General features: G+C 42.6%; 2 protein-coding genes across 3 annotated transcripts; one reads left to right on the forward strand and one right to left on the reverse strand.

Moving 5' to 3' along the window:
* Positions 1–2,470: 2,470 nt before the first annotated feature.
* Positions 2,471–6,014, reverse strand: LOC131449254 (uncharacterized). The gene is made up of 9 exons (XM_058622096.1): positions 5,607–6,014; positions 4,611–4,713; positions 4,305–4,533; positions 3,948–4,218; positions 3,678–3,856; positions 3,485–3,561; positions 3,300–3,395; positions 3,069–3,217; positions 2,471–2,881 (listed from the first exon to the last, which is right to left on the reverse strand). The coding sequence occupies exons 1-7, from the start codon at positions 5,889–5,891 to the stop codon at positions 3,388–3,390; spliced, it is 1,152 nt and encodes a 383-aa protein (XP_058478079.1). The 5' UTR covers positions 5,892–6,014; the 3' UTR covers positions 2,471–2,881; positions 3,069–3,217; positions 3,300–3,387.
* A 64-nt stretch (positions 6,015–6,078) lies between these two features.
* Positions 6,079–9,009, forward strand: LOC131449255 (PWWP domain-containing DNA repair factor 3A-like). 2 transcript variants are annotated; one of them, XM_058622097.1, is made up of 6 exons: positions 6,079–6,316; positions 6,915–7,065; positions 7,616–7,711; positions 7,793–7,978; positions 8,103–8,191; positions 8,304–9,009. In XM_058622097.1, exons 3-6 carry the CDS (start codon positions 7,694–7,696, stop codon positions 8,428–8,430), a joined length of 420 nt encoding a protein of 139 aa, XP_058478080.1. In that variant the 5' UTR covers positions 6,079–6,316; positions 6,915–7,065; positions 7,616–7,693; the 3' UTR covers positions 8,431–9,009. The 2 variants fall into 2 exon arrangements, with proteins under 2 accessions (XP_058478080.1, XP_058478081.1); XM_058622098.1 differs by having other exon boundaries at positions 6,121–7,065.
* The last annotated feature ends 8,129 nt before the right edge of the window (positions 9,010–17,138 follow it).

Raw genomic sequence — 17,138 nt, forward strand, 5'->3', positions numbered from 1 at the left:
CTGCTGAGACCCTGATTCCGCGGCTGCTGTGCGTTTGGCGCTGCTGTGGCGGTACGTGTCGTGTTTGCGCTGACTGTGTGCCCCGCCGCGCGGCTTAAGTGAGGACCGACACGCGCCGGGCCGAGGTGGGATCTCGGTGCCGTGTGCTGTGGCTGCGGTACGTGTCGCAACTGAGGAGCCTGGTGGTTCAGCGGCAGCGGTGCGCCGGAGTGTGGATATGGAGTGGCTCGGGAACAAACACATGTTCAGTGTTTTCAGTGTATTCAGACAAATCATTCAACTTAAAAAAGAAAACATGATGTCATCATCACTACTTGCGATGCAATAGTCAAATAGAAGCACTGTCAATAAAAAGGTAAACATGTTGCATGTATTAGTTGTGAAATGTGGGGTTACACTGTACTCACATCTTATACCAAACTGAGAATACAAGTGCGTGTCCTCACTTAAACTGTGAGGACTGTACTCACGCCAGTAAACCGAATCCAGTCTGGGGTTTGTAGCAGGTTTGTAGGTTTGTGCGCCACGCCGCGCGGCTTAAGTGAAGACCGACACGCGCCAGGCCGAGGTGGGATCCTGGCGGGGCCGGGCGCACCGCACTTCCTTGTATCTAAAAAAAAAAAAAGAATGCATTTGAAATTGTATTGTAGCTTGAGCATGCGCATGATTTTATTTGTCAATGTGTGCCGTGATTTCATAGCGCTGTCCACGGTGCTGAAATGAGCCTCGCTGTCATATTAAAACTCTTTTCCAGATGAGGCATTGCTACAACGATGACTTTGACAGTGTGTGGGTGTCACCATCCTCTTTCACTCACTTGAGCTTCACTAAAGAGTGCAGGTCGTCTCTCTTTTAGTTCGGCAAGGAGGAGCTGAATTCACAGTTTCTTCATGCCCGAGTGCTGCATATGTTGATGGAGACCTGTGACATAAAACACAAAGAGCTACTGATGGTGCTACGTCTGTTTTTCACTAGACTACTCATAGATATCAGTACATCAACTGACAGTTAATGTATTATTTATTTGAACTTACAATTGTACATTTATATTCAAATACATACACAAATATGAAAGAACTGTACACTATAGTGGCGGTGATTGACTGAACATCATATGTTGGGTGCACATTTAAACACAGGATCCAGGCAGCTTTCCAAGTTGCAATATTTTATTTCCAAGTAAACGGTAGTCGGTGATGAGGGGTAATGGTGGATGATTCTGTCTATATGATAATGATAAAGGAAATATTACAATCTAGAAAGTATCAAATATACAATAAGAAATGAGGTTGTCTTAGACTAACATCAATAATACATCCACTCTTACTTTCCTCTCTTTAGCAAAGGATTAAACTCAGGAATCTAGTATAATGACACACAAGCAATAAGTAAGTCTTCATACAAGATGTAGTATCAACCAAATGAATCATTAAATGAGTGAACGTCCATAAAACTCACAGCCAGTGTCCCTTTGTTCTCGTGGATTGCTTGGAGGGAAAATAGGGGGGTCAAAGGGCGGAAGGGGCGGGTTATATAGGATTAGGGGTGTGGTCCAGGTAGGTGTGCCAGTGATGAGGCAGGTGAGGAGGAGACTTGGGATTTTAACAAATACATATACAATGGCCGTGCCACTTTAATATAAACCTAAAATTCGAAGGTAAAATCAATTATTAGTAATAATATACAAAGTGTTTACATTAAAAACAAAGTAACACGTCAACCACAAATCTATGGATCACACCAAGCATCTGTGAGACGTCTGAGCCAGCGGATCATTTCATCAGGACAGGCCGAGGTAACGCTGCTCTGCCCTGGGCACTGTGAGCACCGAGCGTCCGCAGAGGCGGAGCTGATCACCTCCGACAACGTACCGCGCTGAAATCAGTTCCAGGTTGGATATTCAACAGACATTCGCTCCAGATCCAACGGCACCCTCCTCCTTCTCCACCCCGAGATAGGTGCACGATCACGGCTTGTACAAAGTCCGACCCATCGCTCTCAACAACCGTGGTCTCATTTAGGGACCATCAACGCACAGCAGCCGTGCAATGTAGTACAAATTTAACTATTTTCAATCCTGTAATTAGGCCAGTGCCCTATAATGTAGCTCCATTTTCTTTAATCCTGTCTGTAACTATGATTGTACCAACCTTTTTACAGTAATAATCCATCACTTTTTTGAGTGATCCAGCTATTTTCACCTAATGACTCTATGCCATTACTGTAACAGTATTGCTCTGCCCCTTTTTAGGTTATCCGAAGAATGAATGAACTTCCGGACACACCAACATGCATGATCTACCATCCAGGCCTGGAGCCTAACTGTTTGAACCCATACACACTGCAGAACATGAACAACATCTACCGGGCAGACTATGGGCCTTTGCGGGGAAGAACAATACACGAGTATGTATGTAACATACAAATAAGAGGCATATTTAAATCATAACACACATAAGTGATAAAAGAATTGTGTCTTAGAAATGTTTAATAAAAACTTTTTACACAAAATGTGCACAGTGCAAGAGCAGCATTTAATTTTTTTACATTTCTATCCACTTTCCAGTCGCTACCGGCATTTAGCATACCGCAGCTTTGTCAGCTGGTGCTGGGGATATTTGGGACGACGTGTACGAGTTGTCATCCCGTCGTGTGTCGGATACGCCAGGAGTTTCCTGATCTGGCTGGACAATATGTTGGCTTCCGCCCACCCCTTGACTGAAGCGGGTCACGTGTGAGGCAATGACTTCCTCCTTTGAGGGTCTGTCATACTGGGCTGACAGGGTCTCTGGGATGGCGATCTTCCTCATGTCCTCAGCGAAAGACTCTGGGTCCTCCATCACCTCCTCGAACACCAGCCTCATCAATTCAGCCACATAGTCTTTAAAATGTAACAGAGAACCATGACATTACATTCAGACAGTAATTTCTTTACTGTGTCATTACATTTTCAGCTATTTAAATTTAAATGTGTTATTTGTTGTGTTAGGTGTTAATTTAAGTTAATAAGAAAGAAAAAAAAGCCAAAAAAAGTTTGTCAGTATTTGTAAAACATTTTAGTGACTTACTGTACGTGGGGTCTGTTTTGACCGGCTTTGCGGTGGGTTCTCCCTTCTTGGCCTTCGAATACGACACTCTGTAGACAGCTTGGCCTAAAGCTGTTGTTGCCTGCTCACGGCTGGAATTTTCGTTGTGATGCATGGATGCAAGGTACAACCTATGTAATATAAAGATTCCAATCAATGAGACAGTCTTGTTTTGATTTTTAGTTCCAACGGTTATGATGTCCACTTTGCCACCTTCTCTGGGCCCGATGTTGAGGACGTTGCACTGTAGTACAGACTTCGTCGTAGTCCCTCCTTTTCCATGTGGTAGCTACCACCCACTTCATTGCTCTGTTGAGAGAATTGCAAACACAAAGTAGAAGCAACAAATTAAAAACATATCTTTCTTCAAAGTAAAATGTCACGAGAATCCTACACACCTGAACTAGCTGGAGGTCCAAAATTTTGTTGCTGTCCATGTGCATCAAGGAATAGCTCCCAAATTTTGCAGAGTGCCCTGAAGTAAACAGAACAATATGAATTCATTTCTTGAAAAAAACTAGTGATTGATATTTTTTTTATGTTTACAAGTGGTATTTATGATTTTGATGATGGTCTGATTTTTTTCATTACCTGGAGAATCTGCACGCATGTCTCCTGCAACTTGAACTTTCCCCCCCCGGTTTCAATGTGGAGAAAAGGACCTGCTGGTCACTCTTCCACTTGTGGACGATTGCAGGTTCCAGGTATTTCCTTGCATGTTTCCGGAAGGTGTCATAATGAGAAATCTGGAGCTGCAAGGCGCGGCATAGCTAACATAACAATAATACAAACAGTGTTTAGTAATTGTTTATTGGTCGAAAGTGTCATATGATTTGGACGACAAAACATTAATAGTAATACCTTTTCCAGCTGGATGAAGGATGCACCAGTGAAATATGTAGCAGCAGATAACTGTACATTGCCAACTGGGGTGTTCTTAATCATGGGCTGACTTTGCCACTTCCTGGAGTAGTTGCATTTTGGACACGTTTGATGAAATGCAACATACGTGCCCTTCTGTTGCTGCTGCACTTCGCAATTTCTCTTGCACACTGGACATGTGTCAAAAAGCTCCCTCAGGCAGGACTCAAATACAATGCATTTTTTATCCATGTATACAGCACTTTCCGTCCTACAAATGTAACAAGACAAAAAGCATTTAGCCTCACTTCTTTGATCTGAAGTGACATGCCTAGTGAACTTGAAGTCAGTACTTACAACATTGTTGAATCATGTGTTGTTAGGGATCCGCCAGGAGTAAAGGTTGGGTCATTTGGGTCGACTTGTGACTCTGGTGAGGTGAATCCCTCTTCCTCCTCTGACTCAACACGTGCTCTTTTTTGTGGTCCAAACCCTGGCACCTTTATAGGTGTGGATGAAAACATGTACTCCGGTAGTGTGGTTTGTGTGCCAGCAGTCTCATGTGACAACACTGGTGTCTGGGTCCCTATGGAGTAGATACAATGTGTGAACATTTCATGCTCTTCAATAATTTGGTTCTTATGAAATTTCAATTCTACTTACTTTGGCTGTGCACGTGTGCTTTCAAGGTCCCAATTGACAGTTGAGTGGCACATGTTCTCACACTTGGAGCTTCTGTTTGTGTGCCCGTGTGGATAAAACGATCCTGGTATGGAAAATAGTAAAGGTTAAAACAATAATACAGATCATGCTCAAAAGACTGGCTTTCTACTTCATTAACTTTCCTGAATCTGCCCCAATTCGACTATAACTTGTTCCCTACTTTAACATAAACACACGTTTCCAACACCGCCTGAATAACGTTGTGTTTACAAGTGAGAGAGACACATGCACGCAATTGAAACGAGCGAACACGGTCCCAAACTTCTACAGCGATTCACCTGCTTAGCTCTGTGCTCCCCGGATAGTCACCCAAAATACAGCCGTGTTTATCGGCATGGAGAGACGCATACACGCAACTGAAACGAGCGAACACGGTCCCAAACTTCTACAGCGATTAGCCTGCTTAGCTCTGTGCTCCCCGGTTAGTCACCCACAATACAGCCGTGTTTACCGGCATGGAGAGACGCATACACGCAATTGAAACGAGCGAACACGGTCCCAAACTTCTACATCGATAAGCCTGCTTAGCTCTGTGCTCCCCGGTCAGTCACCCACAATACAGCCGTGTTTACCGGCATGGAGAGACGCATACACGCAATTGAAACGAGCGAACACGGTCCCAAACTTCTACATCGATAAGCCTGCTTAGCTCTGTGCTCCCCGGTCAGTCACCCACAATACAGCCGTGTTTACCGGCATGGAGAGACGCATACACGCAATTGAAACGAGCGAACACGGTCCCAAACTTCTACATCGATAAGCCTGCTTAGCTCTGTGCTCCCCGGTTAGTCACCCACAATACAGCCGTGTTTACCATACCCATACACGCAATTGAAACACGAGCGAACGCGTGTAGCTTAGCATGTAGCCGGCTATCGCTAATGCTAAACGGCAGAACGAGCACACAAAGACAGTATTACTGTTTGAAATACTTACTTGTGCTGCAGGTAATCCAGCATGTATTGTAGGTACTGCTCCTTCTTTGAGGCGAAGTGTGGTGCTGTGCCCTGCTTTGTATTGCGCGAAGTTTGTGTAACAATCCTCCGTGAAGTGGTTGCCACATACATGGAGAATTTTGGGAAATGTAGCAGGCACATTCCCATCAAAAATGAACAATATCCACTGAGCTTTTGTTTGCTCATTGGTGGGGAGCTTGTGGAGCGTCTGTCCTTGTTTACTACAACCCAGAACAGAGCAAACTGATCTTTTTTTCGAAGACATGTTCTCAACCGATATGCTCAGCAGCTACAACGAGACTAGTTCTTCTTCTGCGGTTGAATTTACGCAACCGGATGTGCCCGGAGTAGTGCCCGCACCAGGAGGAGCTACGGTGGTGAGAGGAGTGTTGAGGATTTCTGATGACATCATCAGCTTCGGGAAGGAGAAGGGTCTAGCTGCAGACCCGCAGACCACTCAACGAAACGCCCCTTTACTCAACGAAACGCCCCTTCACTCAACGAAACGCCCCTTTACTCAACGAAACGCCCCCTCACACTCAACGAAACACCCCCTCACACTACCCGACACTCTGATTGGCTCTCAAGAGACTGCGTCTGAAACGTGATGAAGTTTACGTTGACCGAGTATGAAGAGGGAACCCGAAAAAGTAACACGGTTAAAACATGGGGAAAATAACGGAGGAAAAGGTAAGAATGGATAAAAAACACATTTAGATATTGAACACTGGATGAATAGTCATTATTTGTATCCATTATATCAATTAAGTGCGGTTTATTAACCAGTTATGTCTGCATGCTGTAACGATAGGGATTGTAACAGCAAGCAAGACGCAGCGATTTTCTCCCTTTTTTCTTTTTTTTCCTTTTTTTCTTTCATTTATATGTACAGGTTATAACATTGACAATATAACATTGTCTCATCATCTCAACCAAGAAACGTATAAGATAAACTATATGACCTCTATATATTAGTATTTATCTGTTTTTTAATCTTTAAATGACAGCTTTGCTCATTTGAAAACGTGTGACCTCAGTTCTACAATTGTTAAGATAAAAGATTTGATGATGAATAATATTTTTCATGTTTAGAAATTAGAAGTTCTGTTGAATCACAGTCAACAGTGTCATTTGATTTGATTTATTTCAGTTAGCCTGCTTATATTTTAGGACAGGGAAAGTCTTAAAGGCAAATGCAGTCCAGTTCATTACTACTTGATTCTGGATTAATAATGTTTCCATGATAAAAAATACAAAATACAATTTTAATTTACATTTTCTCTTATAGAGCAACACTACGTTCAGTGAAGGAGCAGACCCTGAGCTGAGGAGATCCGACTCGGACACTTATCAGGGTCCGATCTGCACAAAAAAGGGGAGCTATGCAAAGCTTGTGTCCCATCTGCAGGGACACCAAAGGTCAATGGTGGAGTACGGTGGTAAGTCCTAAATTATCAAATATTTTTTCATTTCAACGCTGAAAGGCTTTAATTTCCCCATGAGCCTTATGTATTATGAAATGTGATGTTATTTCTGTTTGTCCTGGCCATGGATAACTGTGACCATCAAACTATTCAACTCATCCATTTGAGTATCAGAAACTCAAAATAAGTAAAGTAAAGTAAACTAATGCTGGAGCCATTTCATCTATGTGTACTGTACTTCATGTGTGTAGAATCTTAAGTCAATGTGTATTTTATTTTCACTCTTGTTGAGAATTTAGATATTGAGAAAAAGTTTCAAGATTCCTGCATTTTATAGATGCCCCTGATAATAATGATTGTTCTCAGAAATAATGTAACAATTTGCCTCTCAGGCTTATCTGTATATCCATTTAGGGCAGTGATGTTACTGTGGCCAAACAAGTTGCCAGCCAGGATGACACCTCATATCAGAGGAAGTGCAAATAATCAGGGAAAGAAAATGTCTTATTCAAAGTTCTTAATCACATCTATTCAGTGTTGCATATTATGTGTAATTTAATTTTAGGAAAGGGCCCAACAAGCCCAACAGAAGTGACGCGAGGCATGTTGTCTGTTAACCAGTGTAATCACAGAGGATCAGGGCATGCTGCAACACCTTAAAGTGAGTGACAATGGCATTTAGTGTGGTGTTTGTGTATTTGTATATGAATACCCAAACTAAAATCCTATACAATTTTTATAGAACATCATCACAGGCAACACGGTGTCTCCTTGGGCCAAGAAACAGGACAGGGTCATCCTTCTTTTTGAAGATGATGAACAAGTGGACAAAGTCATGCACTTCTTGTCTGAAGTACTCGAACGTACTGAGACAGACAAGAAGTCTGCAGATCCAGTGGCATTCGTAATGGATGTACTTTTGCCAGAGGTGAGATCTCAGACACTGACACTGATTTGTAGACTACATGTTTTATGTGACTGCATATGTCTGTCTCCTTTTAACACATGGTCACTGTCTAACACCATCTTAAATCTTAATCTTCATGCCACAGGCAACAGTATACGCCCTCGGAGCTGTTCACTCCATCTCCCTGGACAAAGCCAAGGAGATGTACATGCGTGGCACAGAGTTTGACTCAAGGTAAGCCGGATAGTTTAGGAAACTGTTAATCTAATTTTCAGTTTATATCTTATTATGTATTTGAGTGTCTTTAACGACTTAATTATTTTGCTATATCATTTTGTCTTGTCAGCGAGATAACCCAGCTTGGGGAACAGCTTCAGAGCCACATTTCCTCAAAAGCGAGGCAGAACCTGGATATCTTCCTGAGCAATTACAAGAAAGCCTTGGAGTCTAAGGAATTCCTCAGGCGCCTGTAATCCCTGGGTAGTGAATGTGTCTGCTGGATAGTCTGTTGTGTATAAAAGAAAGAAAATATATCATTCAACACTTGTATTCATTACATGGATTTGAAAGTTATACAACTTCCTGTGCAGAATCAAGGGTTTCAGTGCATTTGTTTTACTTTCATCAAAAGACCTACTGATGTCCAACTGGCTGGGTTTGATTCAGATACCAATGTTTCACATATCTTCCTGGAAATAGGTAACATCTCCTTAATGACATACTCAGCAGATCTTGTCTACTTAACTTCTGTCTACCACCACCTGGACCACACCAGCACAGAATTTAAGGAGGGTTTCTTTCAGGTTAAAAACCTGATCAAGTAGACTTTTATTAGTTCTAATCGTTGTTCTGTCCAGTTGAACAACATGTCAAACTACAGACTAATAAGACATTCAATAAATGTAGGCCTATATTAAACACACCTTTTTGTAACATACAGGTTGCCATGATGTTGGAAGTTTGCAAAAACAAATGAAATTATTCAAAGTGTGTGTTCAAAGTGGAATTTGTGATATTATATTGTATAAACGTGATATTATATTGTATAAACGTGATATTATATTGTATAAACATTGTATAAACGTGATATTATATTGTATAAACGTGATAATTATATTGTATAAACGTGATATTATATTGTATAAACGTGATAATTATATTGTATAAACGTGATATTATATTGTATAAACGTGATAATTATATTGTATAAACGTGATAATTATATCACATAAACGTGATATTATATTGTATAAACGTGATAATTATATCACAAAAACGTGATACTATATTGTGTAAACGTGATGTTCAAAGAACTTTTCCAATCGGCATTTATATATTTTAGCAGTTTGGCTATAACATTTCATACTTTACAAAGTGACATTAATTATTCACAAATTTCACAGAAAGTACATTTCTGTGTTCACAAAAGTCAACACGAGTATTTATTCTTCTCTATTCCTGTCGCACACCGGGATAAAAGTCTCTGTCAACAAGTGTCTATGAGATACGCGTGTGTAAATAAAGTTTCAATAAAAGAAGACGTTATCACGTTAGTAAACGTCATCACGTTTCAGACGCAGTCTCTTGAGAGCCAATCAGAGTGTCGTGTAGTGTGAAGGGGCGTTTCGTTGAGTAAAGGGGCGTTTCGTTGAGTGAAGGGGCGTTTCGTTGAGTAAAGGGGCGTTTCGTTGAGTGGTCTGCGGGTCTGCAGCTGGACCTACTTGTCGGGAAGTGCAGATCCGCTTGGCAGAGCCCAGGACAACAATACAACACTATTTTCTCAGCAGTGGCTGAACTGTTTGTTCTGAAACTTCAGGGTTTCATAAACGAGGTAATGACGCAGATACACACACAAACGCAGCGTTAATTGGAGCTTCCGGTCTTTGTCGCCTTTCAGACAAATCATTCAACTTAAAAAAGAAAACATGATGTCATCATCACTACTTGCGATGCAATAGTCAAATAGAAGCACTGTCAATAAAAAGGTAAACATGTTGCATGTATTATTTGTGAAATGCGGCGTTGTTTGTAGTTTAGTGTGTTTCTGCGTTTTCACGGCAGGGATGGCGTCTGCTGAGACGCTGGTTCCGCGGCTGCTGTGCGTTTGGCGCTGCGGCGGCGGTACGTGTCGTGTTTGCGCTGACTGTGTGCCCCGCCGCGCGGCTTAAGTGAGGACCGACACGCGCCGGGCCGAGGTGGGATCTCGGTGCCGTGTGCTGTGGCTGCGGTACGTGTCGCAACTGAGGAGCCTGGTGGTTCAGCGGCTGCGGTGCGCGTCGCGCCGTTGTGCGGATATGGAGGGTGCGCCTGTGCACTGCGCCACGCCGCGCAGCTTAAGTGAAGAACGACACGCGCCGGGCCGAGGCGGGGCCGGGCGCACCGCACTTTTTTTATTAAGTTAATGTTGAGAATGTATCTTGAATGTATCTCGGTTTGCGCGGGCTCCGCGGCTGCTGTGCGCTCCTCGGCTGCTGTGCGCTCCGCGGCTGCTGTGCGCTCCGCGGCTGCGGTTCCGGTGCCGTGCGCTGCGGCGGCGGTACCTGTCGTAACTGGGGAGCCTGGTGGTTCGGCGGCCGCGGTGCGTGTCCTCACTTAAACTGTGAGGACTGTACTCATGAGTTTATTTGTCAATGTGTGCCGTGATTTCATAGCGCTGTCCACGGTGCTGAAATGAGCCTCGGTGTCGGCAGCGTCACAGGGTGACCTCATTTTATATTTCCAGATTGTGGCTATGTTTGCACTGAGTGTGTTTCTTTAATTTCAACAATGTAGCCATAATGGTCTCCAACAACGGTGAACAAAACAAACGCCACAGAAGCTGCAGTGCAAACTCCACCCACCTATAGCTGCAGAGGAAAAACTACATGTCTACTATAAACTGCTTTCTATATTCCTTCCTGGTTGGATTTAAACACACATCTGCCAATTTATTAGGTACACATTTTCTGTTTATGAACACACTGATTGAAGGAGCCAATCACATGGCAGTAAGTCATTGCATTTAGGCAGGTAGACATGATCAGGACGCCCAAATCAAGTTCAAACAGACTATCAGCATTAGGAAGAAAGGTGATTCAAGGAGCTTTTAATGTGGCATGGTTACTGGTAGTATTTTTACAAACTGCTTGCACAACCACGGTGTGACAAACAGAAAATATCCAGTGATGCCATGTTGAGGTCAAAGATCAGCAGAAAGGCCATGCTAAGAAAGCAAAAGGAACTCAAATCAGCGCAACCAAAGTGTGCAGAACACCATCTGAAGGCACAACACATTGAACCTTGCCGAAAAATGACTGCCTCCGACGGGAACGCGCATCGGTTAAGAGGTAGTGAGCGTAGGTCTACTGGTAGATATAATACTGTATACAGGGTACACCCTATAAGTCGTTGTTTGAAGGAGCGATACTGACCAAATTCATTGTACATGCACCTGTTTTCCTCGACTGCTAATGCTGAAAAGATAGAGAATGTAAGCCCTAACAATCCAGAGTTACAGGGTGCAGTCACTTCTCGGCAGGCCCTGCCGAAATGTGACAGCACCCTGTAACTCTTTATTGCAAGAAGCAATATTGACCAAATTCACTGTACATGCACCTGGTTTCCTCTACTTTCCTCTCCTCTACTGATTCTTCCAATTAGCCACTCACAGTGTGACTCCTGGCTGCTGAGTTAGTTAGCACCAGTTAGTTACTAGAAACCCAAGCCTTTTTAGATGATTTATATTAATAAATGCACCATTAAATAACGACTTAAGTATCATTAATTATTTAAATTAATAAATAGCCTTTTCAATAATTACTTACATCACATTGGTTTTCTTAGGTTACAAAATACTGACCTGGGTTTTTTTCGTCATCACTTAGTAACAACAATAATAATAATAATAATAATAAGAATAATATTCAGTGGAGCTCCACTTCAGGTTTTACTTGATACCCATTCCAAACTAAATGTTTATTTAAATATTATTTTAAATGTCATATGATAAAAAAAAGTGTTAAAGTTTGAGTGTACACTTACAATTAAGTGTTAAGTGTGTTTGTTTCTGTTTGGTTGTGATGAGTTTCTGTTGTACTCACACCAGCAAACCGAATCCAGTTCAGTCCGTCCATGAATACCAGTCCGGGTTTTGTAGCAGGTTTGCGTTGATGCTGCAAACAGAGAGTGAGACACAAACAGGTGACTGTGATCGTTTCATTAAAGACAAGAGATGAGAAGAAGACTGATGTCAGTGAAGAAACAAGGAAACAAAGTAACGTCAAACTTACATCTGTGATCTGTCCCTCTGGTGCGGCTGTCAACACAGGAGTTTAAATATTGGCACAATGGTCAGCCAATCAGAGGGGTATTCCAGAAAGCAGGTTCAACACACTCTGAGTCTATCCCTGAACTCTGAGTTGACTTACTCTGAGTCGGGAAACTCTGAGTATCCGGTTCCAGAACAGCTGATCTGAGTTAGTTCAATCAACTCTGAGTATGTTAACCTCGAGGTACGCGCGTGCACAACCACTGAAAAAAGCCATCATCAATGGAGCCCCGATACCACGAGTCACCATGACAACCGAGAAAAAAAAGATCAACATATTTCAGTGCGAAGGAGTTGGAGATCCTTATGCTGGGCTACGGAGAATATGAGCACATATTTCGCCGCGAATGCAACACAGCTGCAGCAGCGAAGGAGAGAGAGACCGCATGGGAGAAAATTGCTGCCCGAGTCAACGCGTAAGTTTGAACGTACTATTCCATTGACGTAACATTTAACCGTAAGATCATAACATAGTCTATAGTTATGAATATAAGTAGGAATGAAATCTGAGTTTTTCATTTAGGTGCAATCCAACAGGAGAAAGGAGGACTTGGAAGCAGCTCAAAATGAAACATAAAAACATCATTCAAAAAGGTAAGGCATATTTTGCTAGGCTATGATTGCACCTCACTTTGATTTATTTTTTTATTTTTAATTGACTAAGGCTATTAAACGTAACGTAAATATTAATTCAGATTGCAAACATTGAGTTCTGCTCAGCCAACAGAAAGAAGGCAGAGGCCCGAAAAACGGGTGGAGGGCCACCTCCACCACCTCTGTCAGAGGCTGAGGAGCTGGCTCTCAGCCAATACAGGGGTCGCCCTGTGGCTGAAGGCATCCCTGGGGTAAGCTCATCTGAGCCTGTCACCCCCAGGACACAAGTGCATACATCAGATGCAAGTATACACTTATGTATTTTTTTTAAATAAAACTTTTTATGTATATATATATATATATATATATATGAGGAGGAGACGACGACGCTGTCTGCTGCCACAGGGAGAGATCCGGAGGGGCCTACTGAAGTGTGTCTTAATATTATGTATAGCTACTGGCACTGCTCTACCCATTCATATTCATTTACATTCTTGAGTGGAATTTGGAGTTTGACATGTACACTGAAGTGATGAGCATAGATAATGGACAAACTAGCACATTCTTGTCCTTCAACAGAACATGGCTGGGCATCACCAAGAGGAGGGTCCATCAACTTCTAGAGCACAGCTTGACACAGTGAGATTTTCAGTCAATACCATGTTAAATCTGTATATAGAACTGCAGGAATTAAATGTCGTCCATATGTTTCCCAGTTGCCGGTAAAAGAGTTGTACAGGGTGCACCTAATGAAAACCATTCAAAAAACCGAGAAAGAAATGGTGTACCTGGACCGGCAAATCAGAAAAACAGACTTGTAAATTCTATTACTTGAACGCCAGTTGAGGTGGGTGCATTGTCATGGTGAAACAGGTGAATATGTGAAATATGTTAATAGTTGGAACTATATTACAAATCCTGACTGTTGCTTTTGTACTTTTAGAGAATAAAGAAGAACCAAATCACGTGTGAATTTGTCTTTTAATTTTAATCAAAACGTCTAATCTGGGTCGGAAGATTCTCTCACGACGTAATGCATTTCTAATAAATACGGCTTCGATGTCGATTGGATTTCTAATGAATGGGCAATCCATGTCTAACTGCTTTCTTGTGTGGGAGAAGACAGGTAGAAACTCTGGGTTTCTTATAGTAAACCTGCCAGCGAGCAGGTTATGTTCACAGAGTAAGTTACCGCAGTAACAGACCCAGAGTTTAAGTTACCTCTCTTTCTGGAACGGATAACTCAGAGTTTCCCTCATCTCAGGGTTAACAAACTCAGAGTTCTCACATAACCCGCTTTCTGGAATACCCCTCAGGTGTGAAAGCTTGAAATGTTTGGGGCGGGGCTTATTATTGAAAACATGTGCGCTGTGACTGAGGAGCCTGGTGGTTCAGTGGCTGCGGTGCGCGTTGAGCCGGAGTGTGGATATGGAGTGTGCGCCTGTGTGCCGCGCCACGCCGCGCGGCTTAAGTGAAGACCGACACGCGCCGGGCTGAGGTGGGATCCTGGCGGGGCCGGGCGCACCGCACTTCCTTGTATCTAAAGAAAAAAAGAAAAGAATGCATTTGAAATTGTATTGTAGCTTGAGCATGCACATGAGTTCATTTGTCAATGTGTGCCGTGATTTCATAGCGCTGTCCACGGTGATGAAATGAGCCTCGGTGTCGGCAGGGTCACGGGGCCACCTCATTTTATATTTCCAGATTGTGGCTATGTTTGCACTGAGTGTGTTTCTTTCATTTCAACAATGTAGCCATAATGGTCTCTGGTTTTATGAAGTTAATGTTGAGAATGTATCTTGTCTGCGGGGAATGAGTTACTTCAACTTTAACCATTTAGGAAACCAATTAAGTCTATTAACTCAAACAATTTAAGCATACAAAAGTATTTGATTTGAGTACAAGTAACTCAAGTATTTGTTGTTAAAGTAACTTGGGTAAAGTGCATTGTACTAATTCCATTCAGTTAATGAAAACTACTAAGTATGTGACACTTATGTGAAACGGATTTATCTGAACTGAAATGATCTTCTTTATACAAATGTTAATACTTAAGTTGAATTGACTCTTTTCTTTCTACTAAATCAAATTATTACATTCTACTTCTGACAACTTCAAATGGAGAGCGTAGATCAGTGTGTGAGCCATTAAAACCTGATTGTGAGGACCAGAGACACATGGTGAGTTTCAAAGGGAACTCCTGCAGGAACCTGATCTTCATTCACTACTGCCACCAGGGCCACTGCCCCTCTTGGGTTGCTTCCAACTCATCCTGAAAAGGGAACAAACACATGTTCAGTGTTTTCAGTCTATTCAGACAAATCATTCAACTTAAAAAAGAAAACATGATGTCATCATCACTACTTGCGATGCAATAGTCAAATAGAAGCACTGTCAATAAAAAGGTAAACATGTTGCATGTATTATTTGTGAAATGTGGCGTTGTTTGTAGTTTAGTGTGTTTCCGCGTTTTCACGGCAGGGATGGCGTCTGCTGAGACGCTGGTTCCGCGGCTGCTGTGCGTTTGGCGCTGCGGCGGCGGTACGTGTCGTGTTTGCACTGACTGTGTGCCCCGCCGCGCGGCTTAAGTGAGGACCGACACGCGCCGGGCCGAGGTGGGATCTCGGTGCCGTGTGCTGTGGCTGCGGTACGTGTCGCAACTGAGGAGCCTGGTGGTTCAGCGGCAGCGGTGCGCCGGAGTGTGGATATGGAGTGGCTCGGGAACAAACACACGTTCAGTGTTTTCAGTGTATTCAGACAAATCATTCAACTTAAAAAAGAAAACATGATGTCATCATCACTACTTGCGATGCAATAGTCAAATAGAAGCACTGTCAATAAAAAGGTAAACATGTTGCATGTATTATTTGTGAAATGTGGCGTTGTTTGTAGTTTAGTGTGTTTCCGCGTTTTCACGGCAGGGATGGCGTCTGCTGAGACGCTGGTTCCGCGGCTGCTGTGCGTTTGGCGCTGCGGCGGCGGTGCGTGTCCTCACTTAAACTGTGAGGACTGTACTCATGAGTTTATTTGTCAATGTGTGCCGTGATTTCATAGCGCTGTCCACGGTGCTGAAATGAGCCTCGGTGTCGGCAGCGTCACAGGGTGACCTCATTTTATATTTCCAGATTGTGGCTATGTTTGCACTGAGTGTGTTTCTTTAATTTCAACAATGTAGCCATAATGGTCTCCAACAACGGTGAACAAAACAAACGCCACAGAAGCTGCAGTGCAAACTCCACCCACCTATAGCTGCAGAGGAAAAACTACATGTCTACTATAAACTGCTTTCTATATTCCTTCCTGGTTGGATTTAAACACACATCTGCCAATTTATTAGGTACACATTTTCTGTTTATGAACACACTGATTGAAGGAGCCAATCACATGGCAGTAAGTCATTGCATTTAGGCAGGTAGACATGATCAGGACGCCCAAATCAAGTTCAAACAGACTATCAGCATTAGGAAGAAAGGTGATTCAAGGAGCTTTTAATGTGGCATGGTTACTGGTAGTATTTTTACAAACTGCTTGCACAACCACGGTGTGACAAACAGAAAATATCCAGTGATGCCATGTTGAGGTCAAAGATCAGCAGAAAGGCCATGCTAAGAAAGCAAAAGGAACTCAAATCAGCGCAACCAAAGTGTGCAGAACACCATCTGAAGGCACAACACATTGAACCTTGCCGAAAAATGACTGCCTCCGACGGGAACGCGCATCGGTTAAGAGGTAGTGAGCGTAGGTCTACTGGTAGATATAATACTGTATACAGGGTACACCCTATAAGTCGTTGTTTGAAGGAGCGATACTGACCAAATTCATTGTACATGCACCTGTTTTCCTCGACTGCTAATGCTGAAAAGATAGAGAATGTAAGCCCGAACAATCCAGAGTTACAGGGTGCAGTCACTTCTCGGCAGGCCCTGCCGAAATGTGACAGCACCCTGTAACTCTTTATTGCAAGAAGCAATATTGACCAAATTCACTGTACATGCACCTGGTTTCCTCTACTTTCCTCTCCTCTACTGATTCTTCCAATTAGCCACTCACAGTGTGACTCCTGGCTGCTGAGTTAGTTAGCACCAGTTAGTTACTAGAAACCCAAGCCTTTTTAGATGATTTATATTAATAAATACACCATTAAATAATGACTTCAGTGTCATTAATTATTTAAATTAATAAATAGCCTTTTCAATAATTACTTACATCACATTGGTTTTCTTAGGTTACAAAATACTAACCTGGGTTTTTTTCGTCATCACTTAGTAACAACAATAATAA

The sequence above is a fragment of the Solea solea genome, assembly GCF_958295425.1.
Source record: "Solea solea chromosome 4 unlocalized genomic scaffold, fSolSol10.1 SUPER_4_unloc_7, whole genome shotgun sequence".
In the NCBI taxonomy this organism is placed as follows: Eukaryota; Metazoa; Chordata; class Actinopteri; order Pleuronectiformes; family Soleidae; genus Solea; species Solea solea.

Coding starts and splice junctions, on each gene's coding strand:
- LOC131449255 (XM_058622097.1), top strand. Junction 7,979..8,102: donor TGGATGTACTTTTGCCAGAG/GTGAGATCTCAG, acceptor TTCATGCCACAG/GCAACAGTATACGCCCTCGG. Junction 8,192..8,303: donor GGCACAGAGTTTGACTCAAG/GTAAGCCGGATA, acceptor TTGTCTTGTCAG/CGAGATAACCCAGCTTGGGG.
- LOC131449254 (XM_058622096.1), bottom strand. CDS start 5,891: ATGTCTTCGAAAAAAAGATCAGTTTGCTCTGTTCTGGGTTGTAGTAAA. Junction 3,857..3,947: donor CCTTCATCCAGCTGGAAAAG/GTATTACTATTA, acceptor TTGTTATGTTAG/CTATGCCGCGCCTTGCAGCT. Junction 3,562..3,677: donor CATGCGTGCAGATTCTCCAG/GTAATGAAAAAA, acceptor TGTTTACTTCAG/GGCACTCTGCAAAATTTGGG.